Source organism: Arachis hypogaea, chromosome 10 (genome assembly GCF_003086295.3).
Source record: "Arachis hypogaea cultivar Tifrunner chromosome 10, arahy.Tifrunner.gnm2.J5K5, whole genome shotgun sequence".
In the NCBI taxonomy this organism is placed as follows: domain Eukaryota; kingdom Viridiplantae; phylum Streptophyta; class Magnoliopsida; order Fabales; family Fabaceae; genus Arachis; species Arachis hypogaea.
Genome location: NC_092045.1, coordinates 101,935,255 through 101,949,548, shown reverse-complemented (window position 1 = coordinate 101,949,548; position 14,294 = coordinate 101,935,255). Strand labels below are relative to the sequence as shown.

General features: G+C 37.8%; 1 protein-coding gene across 2 annotated transcripts; it reads left to right on the top strand.

Moving 5' to 3' along the window:
• Positions 1 to 6,409: 6,409 nt before the first annotated feature.
• Positions 6,410 to 14,229, top strand: LOC112716173 (beta-adaptin-like protein A). 2 transcript variants are annotated; one of them, XM_025768035.3, is made up of 11 exons: positions 6,410 to 6,812; positions 7,360 to 7,876; positions 9,106 to 9,230; positions 9,473 to 9,671; positions 10,258 to 10,486; positions 10,642 to 10,808; positions 10,977 to 11,186; positions 12,028 to 12,138; positions 12,247 to 12,423; positions 13,001 to 13,456; positions 13,610 to 14,229. In XM_025768035.3, the coding sequence occupies exons 1-11, from the start codon at positions 6,757 to 6,759 to the stop codon at positions 13,898 to 13,900; spliced, it is 2,538 nt and encodes an 845-aa protein (XP_025623820.1). In that variant the 5' UTR covers positions 6,410 to 6,756; the 3' UTR covers positions 13,901 to 14,229. The 2 variants fall into 2 exon arrangements, with proteins under 2 accessions (XP_025623820.1, XP_025623821.1); XM_025768036.3 differs by having other exon boundaries at positions 6,480 to 7,236.
• The last annotated feature ends 65 nt before the right edge of the window (positions 14,230 to 14,294 follow it).

The window sequence follows — 14,294 nt, the reverse complement described above, 5'->3', positions numbered from 1 at the left end:
GTGGAGTCACGAAAAAAATACTAAAATTAAAAACAGAATCAAAAATAGCAGAAGAAAAATCACACCCTAGAGGAAGGACTTACTGGCGTTCAAACGCCAGTAAGATGCATCTGGTTGGCGTTCAACGCCAGAACAGAGCATGTTTCTGGCGCTGAACGCCAGAAACAAGCAACATCCTGGCATTTGAACGCCAGGAATATGCCTTGAGGAAAGCTGGCGCTGAACGCCAGTAACAAGCATGGAACTGGCGTTCAACGCCAGAAACATGCTACACATGGGCGTTGAACGCCCAGAGTGTGCATCACTTCGGCGTTTAAATGCCAGAATGGTGTGCAAAGGCATTTTACATGCCTAATTGGTGCAGGGATGTAAATCCTTGACACCTCAGGATCTGTGGACCCCACAGGATATTCTCCCCTCTTCTCAACATTCATTCTCTCTTTCCAATAAACACACTTCCCCAAAAACCCTTCACCAATCACCTCAAACCTCTCTTCCCAATTACCCCCTTTACCACTCGCATCCATCCACTTTTCTCATAAACCCCACCCACCTTCAAAATTCAAAAATCTTTCCCACCCAAACCCACCCTAAATGACCGAAACTACACCCACTCCCCTCCCTATATATACCCTTCCATTCTACTTCATTTTCACACAACACAGATCCCCTCTTCTACACCTTGACCGAAACACCTTCCCTCACTCTCCTCCATATTTTCTTCTTCTTCTTCTCTTCTTTCTTCTCTTGCTCGAGGGCGAGCAATATTTTAAGTTTGGTGTGGTCAAAGCATAATCTTTTTATTTTTTCATAACTATTGATGGCACCCAAGGCCGGAGAATCCTCTAGAAAAGGAAAAGGGAAGACAAAAGCTTCCACCTCCGAGTCATGGGAGATGGAAAGATTCATCTCCAAAGCCCATCAAGACCACTTCTATGATGTTGTGGCCAAGAAGAAGGTGATCCCTGAGGACCCTTTCAAGCTCAAGAAAAATGAGTACCCGAAGATCCGACATGAGATCCAAAGAAGAGGTTGGGAAGTCCTAACCAACCCCATGCAACAAGTCGGAATCTTAATGGTTCAAGAGTTCTATGCCAATGCATGGATCACTAGGAACCATGATCAAAGTGTGAATCCGAGTCCAAAGAATTATCTCACAATGGTTCGGAGGAAATACTTAGATTTTAGTCCGGAAAATGTGAGGTTGGCATTCCACTTGCCCATGATGCAAGGAGATGAACGCCCCTACACTAGAAGGGTCAACTTTAATCAAAGGTTGGACCAAGTCCTTATGGACATATGTGTGGAAGGAGCTCAATGGAAAAGAGACTCCAAAGGCAAGCCGGTTCAACTAAGAAGACTGGACCTCAAGCCTGTGGCTAGAGGGTGGTTAGAGTTCATTCAACGCTCTATCATCCCTATTAGCAACCGATCTGAAGTTACTGTGGATCGGGCCATCATGATTCATAACATCATGATTGGAGAGGAAGTAGAAGTTCATGAAGTCATCTTCCATGAATTCTACAAAATAGCCGAAAAGTCCTCCACCATGGCAAGGCTAGCTTTTCCTCATCTTATTTGCCATCTATGTTACTCAGCTGGAGTTATCATAGAAGGAGACATAGAGGATAAGCCCATCACCAAGAAGAGGATGGAGCAAGCAAAAGAGACCCTCCACGGATCTCAAGAGATACATGAGGAAGCTCATCATCAAGAAATCCCTGAGATGCCTCAAGGGATGCACTTTCCTCCCAACAACTATTGGGAACAACTCAACACTTCCCTAGAAGATTTGAGCTACAATGTGGAACAATTAAGGGTGGAACATCATGAGCACTCCATCATTCTCCATGAAATAAGAGAAGATCAAAGAGCAATGAGAGAGGAGCAACAAAGGCAAGGAAGGGACATAGAAGAGCTTAAAGACATTGTTGGTCCTTCAAGAAGAAGACGCCACTAAGGTGGATTCATTCCTTGTTCTTACTTTTCTGTTGTTCGGTTTTTATATTATATGTTTATCTATGTTTTGTGTCTCTACTTCATAATCATTAGTGTTTAGTAACTATGTCTTAAAGTTATGAATAATTCCATTAATCCTTCACCTCTCTTAAATGAAAAATGTTTTTAATTCAAAAGAACAAAGAAGTACATGAATTCCGAATTTATCCTTGAATTTAGTTTAATTATATTGATGTGGTGACAATACTTTTTGTTTTCTAAATGAATGCTTAAACAGTGCATATTTTTTATCTTGTTGTTTATGAATGTTAAAAATGTTGGCTCTTGAAAGAATGATGAATAAAGAGAAATGTTATTGATAATCTGAAAAATCATGAAATTGATTCTTGAAGCAAGAAAAAGCAGTGAAAAACAAAAGCTTGCGAAAAAAAAAAGAGAAAGCAAGCAGAAAAAGCCAATAGCCCTTAAAACCAAAAGGCAAGGGTAAAAAGGATCCAAGGCTTTGAGCATCAATGGATAGGAGGGCCCAAGGAAATAAAATCCAGGCCTAAGCGGCTAAACCAAGCTGTCCCTAACCATGTGCTTGTGTCATGAAGGCCCAAGTGAAAAGCTTGAGACCGAGTGATTAAAGTCGTGACCCAAAGCAAAAGAGTGTGCTTAAGAGCCCTGGACACCTCTAACTGGGGACTCTAGCAAAGCTGAGTCACAATCTAAAAAGGTTCACCTAGTCATGCGTCTGTGACATTTATGTCTCCGGTGGTAATACTGGAAAACAAAGTGCTTAGGGCCACGGCCAAGACTCATAAGTAGCTGTGTTCAAGAATCAACATACTTAACTAGGAGAATCAATAATACCATCCGAAATTCTAAGTTCCTAGAGAAGCCAATCATTCTGAACTTCAAAGGAAAAAGTGAGATGCCAAAACTGTTCAGAAGCAAAAAAGCTACAAGTCCCGCTCATCTAATTAGAATTAATATTCATTGATATTTTAGAATTTATAGTATATTCTCTTCTTTTTATCCTATTTGATTTTCAGTTGCTTGGGGACAAGCAACAATTTAAGTTTGGTGCTGTGATGAGCGGATAATTTATACGCTTTTTGGCATTGTTTTTAGGTAGTTTTTAGTAAGTTCAAGCTACTTTTAGGGATGTTTTCATCAGTTTTTATGTTAAATTCACATTTCTGGACTTTACTATGAGTTTGTGTGTTTTTCTGTAATTTCAGGTAATTTTTGGCTGAAATTGAGGGACTTGAGCAAAACTCTGATAGGAGGCTGACAAAAGACTGCTGATGCTGTTGGAATCTAACCTCCCTGCACTTGAAATGGATTTTTTGGAGCTACAGAACTCCAAATGGCGCGCTCTCAACGGCGTTGGAAAGTAGACATTCAGAGCTTTCCAGAAATATATAATAGTCCATACTTTATTCGGGAATTGACGACGTAAACTGGCGCTCAATGCCAGTTCCATGTTGCTGTCTGGAGTAAAACGCCAGAAACACGTTACGACCCGGAGTTGAACGCCCAAAACACGTTACAACTTGGCGTTCAACTTCAAAAGAAGCCTCAGCTCGTGGATAGATCAAGCCCAGCCCAAACACACACCAAGTGGGCCCCAGAAGTGGATTTATGCATCAATTACTTACTCATGTAAACCCTAGTAGCTAGTCTAGTATAAATAGGATAATTTACTATTTTATTAGACATCTTTGGTCTCAGCTTTATTTTATTCTTCATCTGAGGAGACTATTGATCACGTTTTGGGGGGGGGGGGGCTGGCCATTCGGCCATGCCTGAACCTTTCACTTATGTATTTTCAACGGTGGAGTTTCTACACACCATAGATTAAGGGTGTGGAGCTCTGCTGTACCTCAAGCTTCAATGCAATTACTATTATTTTCTATCCAATTCGAATTATTCCTATTCTAAGATATTCGTTGCACTTCAACTTGATGAATGTGATGATCCGTGACACTCATCATCATTCTCACCTATGAACGCGCATGATTGACAACCACTTCCGTTCTACCCTAGACCGGGCGCATATCTCTTGGATTCCTTAATCAGAATCTTCGTGGTATAAGCTAGAATTGATGGCGGCATTCATGGGAATCCGGAAGGTTTAACCTTGTCTGTGGTATTCTGAGTAGGATTTCGGAATTGAATGACTGTGACGAGCTTCAAACTCTTGAAGGTTGGGCGTTAGTGACAGACGCAAAAGAATCAAGGGATTCTATTCCAACCTGATTGAGAACCGACAGATGATTAGCCGTGCTGTGACAGAGCATTTGGACCTTTTTCACTGAGATGATGGGATGTAGCCATTGACAACGGTGATGCCCTACATACAGCTTGCCATGGAAAGGAGTAAGAAGGATTGGATGAAGCAGTAGGAAAGCAGAGATTCAGGAAGAGCACAGCATCTCCATACACCTATCTGAAATTCCCATCATGGAAATACATGAGTAACTTTATCTTTGTTTTATGTTTATTTACTATTATTTGATTTTCCAAATTCCATAATTTATTTAAATCCGCCTGACTGAGATTTACAAGATGACCATAGCTTGCTTCATACCAACAATCTCTGTGGGATCGACCCTTACTCATGTAAGGTTTATTACTTGGACGACCCAGTACACTTGCTGGTTAGTTGAACGGAGTTGTGTTCACACATAGCAATGAGCCATTATAATTATTTCATACAACAACAAAGAGTACAACATTAATGATCACAATTTCGTGCACCAGCCACTCCTAGTTGTGACCTTCAAAAAATCACCATATAATTAGCCAATATCAATATATGAAATTGATTAATTGAAAGTAATTCAAGAAACAAATAATTAGTAAAAAATGCTAACCTCAAATTATTGTAAACAACATTAACTCCAACGATTTGATTAGATATTGTTAAAGTTAAAGGCTCTTTATTAACAATAATTAAATTATGATTAGAGACTCAACAATAACAACAATTACATAATAATTTAAAGAAATATAATTTAAAAATAATTACCTAATTCAAGTTCTTTTGTCTTCAAATTCTTTCTTTAAATCATGCATCTTCTCTTAAGTCCTCAACCAATTTTGTGAGCAAATTAGAAACTCAACAGTAAAAAGAGTTAAATAGCTTCTAAATTGGTCAAGCACACGACCACTAGTACTAAACACTACTTGGTGTCTTACTGGGTTTACGTTTTACCTCTTTTGGAGGCTTACCAGTAGTTTTAGCAACTTCGGTCTGTGTTTGTCTATCAAGTTCTGATGAAGGATTTGAGGCAGACAATTGTGGGAGAGCTGGACTTTGCGATGTTTTACCAAAAATACCATCGTCAATGGCAGTGGGAGTGGCTACACTTGGAGAGGAAGTGCTTCCAACAACAGTGTCACTGACAGGGTTAATTTTCCATTTTTGAAGCTGCTAAACACATAATAAAACCATCAACTACACAGAATTTTTATACATTTTAGTATTTCATAAGAACTCATTAATAGACGGTAAAAATTGAGCAAAAAAATTATCAACAAGAACTAGGAATTCAAAACTTCAACAAAAAAATAAACGGATAGTAAAAATTGAACAAAAAATATCAACAAGAACTAAGAATTTAGAATTTCAACAAAAAATTTAAACAAATAAAAAAATTAAACAAAAAATTTATCAACAAGAATAAAAATTGAACAGAGAGTAAAACAATTAACAGATAACATAAACAAAAAATTAACGCTTACCTAATCAGAGAAAAATACCACCACAGACAGAAGTGACGGCGTTGTTGACGAGTAGACGATGCCACAGACATTGACGCACCCTGGACGAAGCACGTTGCTGGAAAGGACGACGCTGAAAGATGACAAAGATGCTACCGAAAAAGATGATGCTGATGGAGAAGATGACGCTGTCGCTATCGGAAAAGACAATGTTGAAGGTCATGGAGACGATATTGCTGACAGAGACGATGCTGACAGAGACAACACCGACAGAGATACCGACAGAGAGGAAGCTATCGCCGATTTGGTTGGGTAAGTAATGGTGAGGTGGAGAAGAAGCTCTGCTAGAGTTCATACTATGGGTGATTGCCGTTGCAATGTGTTTAGGTTAGAGTTACTGAGTTAAAATCAATAAAAAAACATTTATATATTTTAAATTTATATTTTTTTAATTTAATTAATAAATGTTCGAATTTATAGGTTAGTTTGGGTTTTGCACTTTCAGAATCATTACTCGAATCAATTATCAAAGAGTGTTATCGATTCAGTTTGGGTTGTATTCAATTACTTGTTGGTTTTAGAATCCAATTTAATTGGTTAAATTAGTTTAGATTTTGCACTTTCAAAATTATTATCCGAATCAATTACCAGAGAGTGTTATTAATTCGGTTTGGGTTGTATCCAATTACCTGTTAGTTTCAGAACCAATTTAATTGGTTAGTTCGAACAGGTAATCGGATACCTGATCCTCGTGACCCCTAAAGTTAAGGGCAATCAGGAGTTGCCACCTCAGCTCCTCATACGTCGAAAGTTAATCGGGCATATGTAGCAAATATTCATCTTTGGGTGTTCCTTTTTTTTTTTGGGAGAAATGTTTTTGGTGATTTTGGAAGTTACGAGTGAGTAGTCGATTTTGGACAGATTTACAAACTCAATACCAATCATCACTGCAACTCCAAATCCAATTCACTCTCAGATCTTTCTTTCTCCGAACAACAAAACAAGCTTCCGATCTCATCGTACTCACCGTCACCGTCACCGTTACCGTCGTTGCTGCACCGGTCAACTTCCTCGTCAGTGACCATGGCTCCGCCGCCGGCTCACCCTCAGCGATCTCCCTCTCCCTCCCAACCTTCCGGGTCATTACTCACTTCGCCATCTTTCTCATTTTTTAATTTTTACTTTTTTTTTCCGCTTACAATTTTAATTTGGACTCATCCATTGATGCTAGTGCATAGCAATTACCGCACTTTTTTTATGCACTCACGCGAAATTTCGTATGCTTTTTGTCCTATTTGCCGTTGATTATTTGAACGCTGCGTCAGTTATCGCCAAGTTCTTAGATCCAATGTCGTTGATTTTTGTCCTATTTGCCGCACAATTATGGATTTGACAACTCATAATTTATTGTTGTGCATTTTGTTGAAATCCTCTGTAAGGAGTCACAGGACACAGTATAGTTTCTTGCTGATTCATCGACGGCGTGTTATCATTTTCGGTTTTAGAAACTTCGTTTTTGTTTGAAGAAATCGGGAACGGAGCTATGTTAACTTCATTCAATTGGTGCATTAGTCTATTCTGCTTGTTTTTTTTTTTTTTTTTTAAACTTTTTTATTATGATTATTATTTTTACGTGCTATTCAATATTTACTCGATTCTTCATTTGCCTTGTCCTGACTTAAGCAGGAAGAGTGAGGTTACTGATCTAAGATCACAACTCCGGCAACTTGCTGGGAGCCGAGCTCCTGGTGCCGATGATGCAAAGAGGGATCTCTTCAAGAAGGTGATATCCAACATGACCATAGGTATTGACGTCTCCTCTCTGTTCGGCGAGATGGTGATGTGCTCGGCTACTTCGGATATTGTTCTAAAAAAGATGTGCTATTTGTATGTTGGGAACTATGCAAAGGTCAATCCTGATCTAGCTCTTTTGACAATTAATTTTCTGCAAAGAGATTGTAAGGATGATGACCCGATGATTCGGGGACTAGCATTGAGGAGTTTGTGTTCGCTTCGGGTGGCAAACTTGGTGGAATATTTGGTTGGGCCATTAGGGTCTGGATTGAAGGATAATAATAGTTATGTAAGGACTGTGGCAGTTATTGGGGTTGTGAAATTGTATCATATATCAGCTTCCACCTGTTTGGATGCAGATTTTCCGGCAACATTGAAGCACTTGATGCTTAATGATCCGGATACTCAGGTTAGAATTCCATTTTCTCTGGTAATTTCTTCCTCAAGATATGAAAAATGATAACAATGCTTTCAACTTTGTAAAATGTTAAGAGTCTTCTTCGAACCAACTGTGAAGATAATCTTTCATCTTCTCAGTCCAGTGATTAATTGGTTGCAAACTAATGGACCTTAAGAAATAATATGCTTGATTAGGTATTGGTTTCTAGATTGGTGAAAATGTATTCACTTTCTAATTTCTATGTTGTCTAGATTCTCTAAAGCGTCACCGACTCTGCCTTTTGGACATTTACAAGTGGACATATTATGTCGAATTTCTTTTCTGATCAGAGAATTCTAATATGATATTGATTACAGTTTGATTATGCTACCTGTCTTAATAATTAATACGGGAATCAGTTCCGTTGGAGGTTGACCATTGTTTTAAAATCTTTGCCAGTTACAAATTCAGAAGATTTATGTAGTTGTGGGGACGCTGGGAGTAAAAGCAATAAATAAATACAATATAATATTTATTCCATTTTTCCTTAGTGTGAGGTGAACTATAATAAGATAATGGGGCAAATATGTATATAATTATATTATTATATTATATAATACTAAAATAATTTTAAAAATGTTAGTGTGGGCATGACCCCTCATACCCTTAGATCCGTCCCTGATCATTAGTCGACCAACAGGTAAGTTTATTCAAATGAGTGTGTTCACTATCCTTGAGGGTCACACTTCAAATGGGCTGATTCCTTTACATCTTTTTAATAGGGTTTTTGTTTAAGAAATTTAATATTTCATAGTTACTGGAGAGGCATGGATATGCATAGTAATACCACATTGAAAATTTATTCATTTGGTGAAAAGGCACTTGTTATCTGTTACTCCCCCATTGTATCATTCTTAATAATATTATGAGTAAAAATTAAAGTACACCCCTCATTACAGCCCCATCCCCTCTGTAAAAAACATACACTCCTCTCCCTTCTATTTCTAATTGTTCTTTGAATATCCATACAAACTGTCTTAACTTGTCAAACTGAAACTTATTACACATTAAGCTGAATATATACTTTGTCTGACTATATTCTCTGTCTTAATATTCTTTTTATTGCTTTTCATTTGTTATATGCTTTTAGTCAGAACAATAGCAGTGTTCTCTTTTAGTGTTTGAGTGTTTCCAAGAATTGAAACGGATATAGTCACCAAATGAATAGTGGTTTACAGATATGTTGTCATGTATATTAGGTAGTTGCGAATTGTTTGTCTGCTCTACAAGAGATTTGGACCTTAGAGTCAACCTCATCAGAGGAAGCAGCCAAGGAAAGAGAAACTCTGGTTAGCAAGCCAGTTATATATTACCTCCTGAATCGGTAATTAATCCTTTCACAAATTAGTTTTTTTTTTTTTTAACTCTCTTTGTATTTTTAATTCGTCTTATAAAAGATGCAATGTATATCTATTTTTGTAAAAAGGTTTCTCTCATTTGCCTTTCGTTTTGGGAGCTACCATTCATCAGCAAAAACCTGTTTAACTGAGGTTTCTGTAATATTTTTCAAGATAATCATTTTAGAACAACAGCTAATGGGTTCCTATCTTTTCTCTCCACATGCAGCATTAAGGAGTTTAGTGAATGGGCACAATGTCTTGTGCTTGAATTGGTAGCCAAGTATATCCCGTCAGATAACTCTGAAATATTTGATATCATGAATCTCCTTGAAGACAGACTCCAGCATGCAAATGGTGCTGTTGTGTTAGCAACCAGTAAAGTTTTTCTGCACTTGACTTTGTCAATGGCTGATGTCCATCAGCAGGTACATAGTGATTTTTCCCCTCATCCTGTACATGGACTGCTCAATTGAATCCCTGTTTTCCATTATCATGCATATGGTGAATTAGCAATATGTTAAATTCTCTGGTCAGGGGAATGCTCGTTCCGTGTCTGTTGATGACTTTAACTACTAGCTCACTGAATCATACACATGGGACATGTATTTGTCTTTTTGGTTTATCTGTAAGATGAATCTCATGGTATTCATACATGGATATATAATTGGTTTTGAGTCGTTTGATCTTAAAAGGCAAGTGAACTTGGCCATGTGTAAGATGCTTTGGTTTGACCTAGCTTAGCTCAGCTAGTAATGAATCTTTGCTGTTGAATGAATATGCTTGAACTTAAAGTAATTAGTTAATTGAGCTGATCTTGATAACTTAGATGTTTGTTTGTGACTCTGTGTTAGCTCAAGAGTAAGTAAATTATTTCTCATTCTTTGGGTTATGTTTCCTTTTCAAGTCTTTTGACTTAATCTTGAATCTATCTCGTCAGCTATGGTGACTTCTCTGAAGCTTTTTTCTTTTTCTTTTTCTTTTTTTTTTTGTTTGCAAATTCTTGTTGTTTAGGTTTATGAGCGTATCAAAGCCCCTCTCTTAACTCAAGTTAGCGCAGGAAGTCCAGAACAATCCTATGCAGTTTTAAGCCACCTGCATCTGTTGGTCATGCGTGCACCTTATATATTTTCTTCAGACTACAAGCACTTCTATTGCCAGTATAATGAGCCATCATATGTCAAAAAGTTGAAGCTTGAAATGCTCACTGCAGTTGCAAATGAAAGTAACACCTATGACATTGGTAAGTAACTCATTCTAATTTGATAGGGATAGAGGACTGTGTGAGTGAGATATTGATGTAGAATGGTTGCCATTTTTCTTGATCTTTCCCTCCCCCTCCTTTTGCTGCCTTTCGTATAGTATGACTAATTATGAACTTCTTGGAGACCATTTCAGTGACGGAATTATGCGAATATGCTGCAAATGTTGACATTCCTATTGCAAGGGAATCAATTCGGGCTGTGGGGAAGATAGCTTTGCAACAATATGATGTTAATGCTATTGTTGATAGGCTTCTACAGTTTCTTGAGATGGAAAAAGACTATGTTACTTGTGAAGCTCTGGTAAACATAACTAGTCTGCCTGCTAGATACCCTTGAATTTGTGCTTAATAATAAATTGTGCTGATTCCTATTATTTATGCAAACAAATGTGCTAATAAGACACCTTCACCAACATAGTTATGGTAGGAAGGATAGACTAATACAAAGCTTGAAAGTTCATCTATGCAGGTGCTTGTGAAAGATCTGCTAAGAAAATATCCACAATGGAGTCAAGACTGTATTGCTGTTGTTGGGAATATCAGTAGCAAAAATGTTCAGGAACCTAAGGCTAAGGCAGCTCTTATATGGATGTTGGGCGAATATTCTCAGGACATGCCTGATGCTCCATATGTATTGGAGAGTTTGGTTGAAAATTGGGACGAGGAACATTCTGCCGAGGTAGTATTCATGACTTTTGTGGTGTCATAATCTGGTTTCCTTGTTTGAGATATTTATATCATACTCTAATTTATATTATATCCAACAACATCAGCAGTTTAGCGTTAATTATGGTTTCAATACTAAGTATGTTTAACTTGTCATATCCTAACAGTGTTACATGCCACAGTCGCTAGCATTGTTCCTTTGACATTTGTGAATCGTAGGCTTCAGTCATGTCCTCCAGCTCCAGTAGAAACAGAATAGTAGAATTCATTACATAGATCTTACTAATCTATTGGAGCAAAAGGCTGATAGAAACAGGTTTGTTTGTTCCTTTTAAGCTAGTTTAGCAGGTTTAGGAGCAGTAGGGCTAGGCCTAGCTGCTGCCTATAAATACTAGGGGTGGGTTAGTTTTTCGTCAGTTAGAAAATTCTGTTCAGTTTGTTAGTTCAAGAGACGGAAATTCTCTCCAGAGTTGGTTAGATCCAACAGTGAATTTCAATAAGGGATTGTGATTTACAATCCCTAGTTCATCAATAAAATCCCCTAATTCTGCTAGTCCCTATCAGAGTCATTGGCCAACCTGTGCACTCCCTTGATCATACCATGAGTACCCATGCCTGCCTTGAATCATTGTTTGATTTAAGCCTGGATTTGATCCTAACTTAATTGTTGTAAAACTGAAGTGCTTTCCCTCCCTGTGGGTTGCATTTTAATTTTGAAAACAGAAATATATATTTGAGGGAGAAGAGATGATATTTAGTGGTACTTTTTTATGCATTAATTCTGAAGCTTTTTTTATGTGGTATCAGTTTGTCTTTTTTTTCATCTGTTGAAGAACTGCTTTCTCACGATGCAGGTTCGCTTACATCTTCTTACTGCAGTTATGAAGTGTTTCTTTAAGAGAGCTCCTGAAACTCAGAAAGCATTAGGGGCAGGTTTAGCTGCAGGTCTTGCTGATTTTCATCAGGTTTGAATTATTGTTACTACTTACTAAGTTGAATTGTAAAGATAATGAATTTTTCTAATATTTGCTTGCATTACAATTGTATGTTACATGAGCTTTTGTTGATTGCAGGACGTTCACGATAGGGCCTTATTTTACTACAGGCTCCTGCAATACAAGGTATCAGTAGCAGAGAGTGTGGTGAACCCCCCCAAGCAAGCAGTTTCAGTGTTTGCTGATTCTCAGAGCAGTGAAATCAAAGATCGCATATTTGATGAATTCAACAGCTTATCTGTTATATATCAAAAGGTAAATACTAGGGAACTTAAGTTTGGATAAAATTTATTTACTTGAAGCCGATCAATATTTTTTAAAAACAAATTTGGAAGAGGTGGAAAATGCCAAAAGTGCTTCTTCCTTACTAAGTGTAATTATTTTCACTATTTCATGTTGAGTCTTGTCTCGACTGTTGAATCCCTTGAGATATTCCAGATAATAAGGTTGCAAGTTATTTTTCTAGGAAATGGATATCGTCACTGCTATTTTGATAATGCCACTCCTCTTTTCTACAAATTCATGCAAACATACAATACAAAAAATTCATGTGTGGAGTGCCATTATAAAAAACGGGAGACACATTATCATTTCCCATTTTTCTATTCTAGTTGTAATGTATTTTTAGTAATTTAATGTATAAAACCTCATTCCCCTTAACTTGAGCCTCCATTGCACACTGATAGGATAAACACCTTGCTTTTTATTATTGTTGTGTGAAAGATTTTCCCTTAAAGGGATCCTTCTCTCCGTCTATTTTCTTTTAATGCTCTCTGTTATATGTGTACTTTTGTATTAAAATATTTCTAACTAACAATTGAAATTCTTGCAGCCTTCGTATATGTTCACTGACAAAGAACACCGAGGGACATTTGAGTTTTCAGATGAACTTGCAAACCTAACAATTAATGCAGAAGCTGGAGATTCTGCTGTTCCAGCTCAGAGAGTGGAGGCAAATGACAATGATCTGCTTCTCAGTATCACGGAAAAAGAGGAAGGTAGAGATGCTGCTAGCAATGGTTCTGCTTATAGTGCTCCTTCCTATGATGGTGCATCTGCTACTTCTGCAGCTTCACAATCGCTTGCAGATTTGGCATTTTCGAGTACCAGCGGAAGTGGCCAAGCTCCGGCATCTAGCTTCGCAATTGATGATCTCCTTGGTTTAGATTTTTCGGTTGGGGCTGCAGCCACACCTACACCTCCTCCGTTGAGTCTCAACCCAAAAGCTGTACTGGATCCAGGCACATTTCAGCAGAAATGGCGCCAACTACCACTATCCTTATCCGAAGTATGCTTTGATATTATAATCTGTTTCAAATATTTTAATATGCCCCCTGCCTTTTCTATTCTTTGCCATTGGTGCCTCCTTATGGCCCAAAAAATTGTCGAACATATATATGTTCATTTGTCATATGCTTGTATGTAACGTAATCTGTTGCAGGATTTTTCCCTGAGTCCTCAAGGAGTTGCAGCTTTGGCAACTTCCAATGCACTTCTCCGGCACATGCAAAGCCATTCAATACACTGCATTGCATCCGGTGGACAGTCTCCTAACTTCAAGTTCTTTTTCTTTGCTCAAAAAGCGGAGTCAGCATCAATATATCTGGTTGAGTTATTAATCAACTCATCATCTGCCAAATCTCAGATTAAAATAAAAGCTGATGACCAAAGTACTTCTCAGGCATTCTCAACTTTATTCCAATCAGCATTGTCCAAATTCGGCACTGCTTGAAATTTAATCATTCTGATCTGTGGATTATGTAGTCATGAAATTTTGGAATCCTTGGTTGAATTTATAAAACAGTGGAGATAGATATTGGCTCCACATGCCCTCTACCAGAAATAAGAGGGGAGCAAATAGAAAAATCCCTGATCAATGTATAACAGAAAATGCATAAGGATTTCAGTGGCTAAATATTTTTGTAGTTCTTTTCATCCGATTGAACGTGAAGATCCGTTAGCAGATTTTCAGTTGTATAAAATCTGAGTCTGGGTTGTAACTTTGTAGAGGCTTTATCTTGATTCTGAGTTTTATTCAAGCATTCCTCGTGTTCTATGGCATTGGATTGATGTGTTTAAATTTTGTTATACTACCCCCTGAAATTCTGAATCATTCAGTTTTTCAT

Coding starts and splice junctions, on each gene's coding strand:
- LOC112716173 (XM_025768035.3), top strand. CDS start 6,757: ATGGCTCCGCCGCCGGCTCACCCTCAGCGATCTCCCTCTCCCTCCCAA. Junction 9,672..10,257: donor TGGCTGATGTCCATCAGCAG/GTACATAGTGAT, acceptor CTTGTTGTTTAG/GTTTATGAGCGTATCAAAGC. Junction 13,457..13,609: donor TACCACTATCCTTATCCGAA/GTATGCTTTGAT, acceptor AATCTGTTGCAG/GATTTTTCCCTGAGTCCTCA.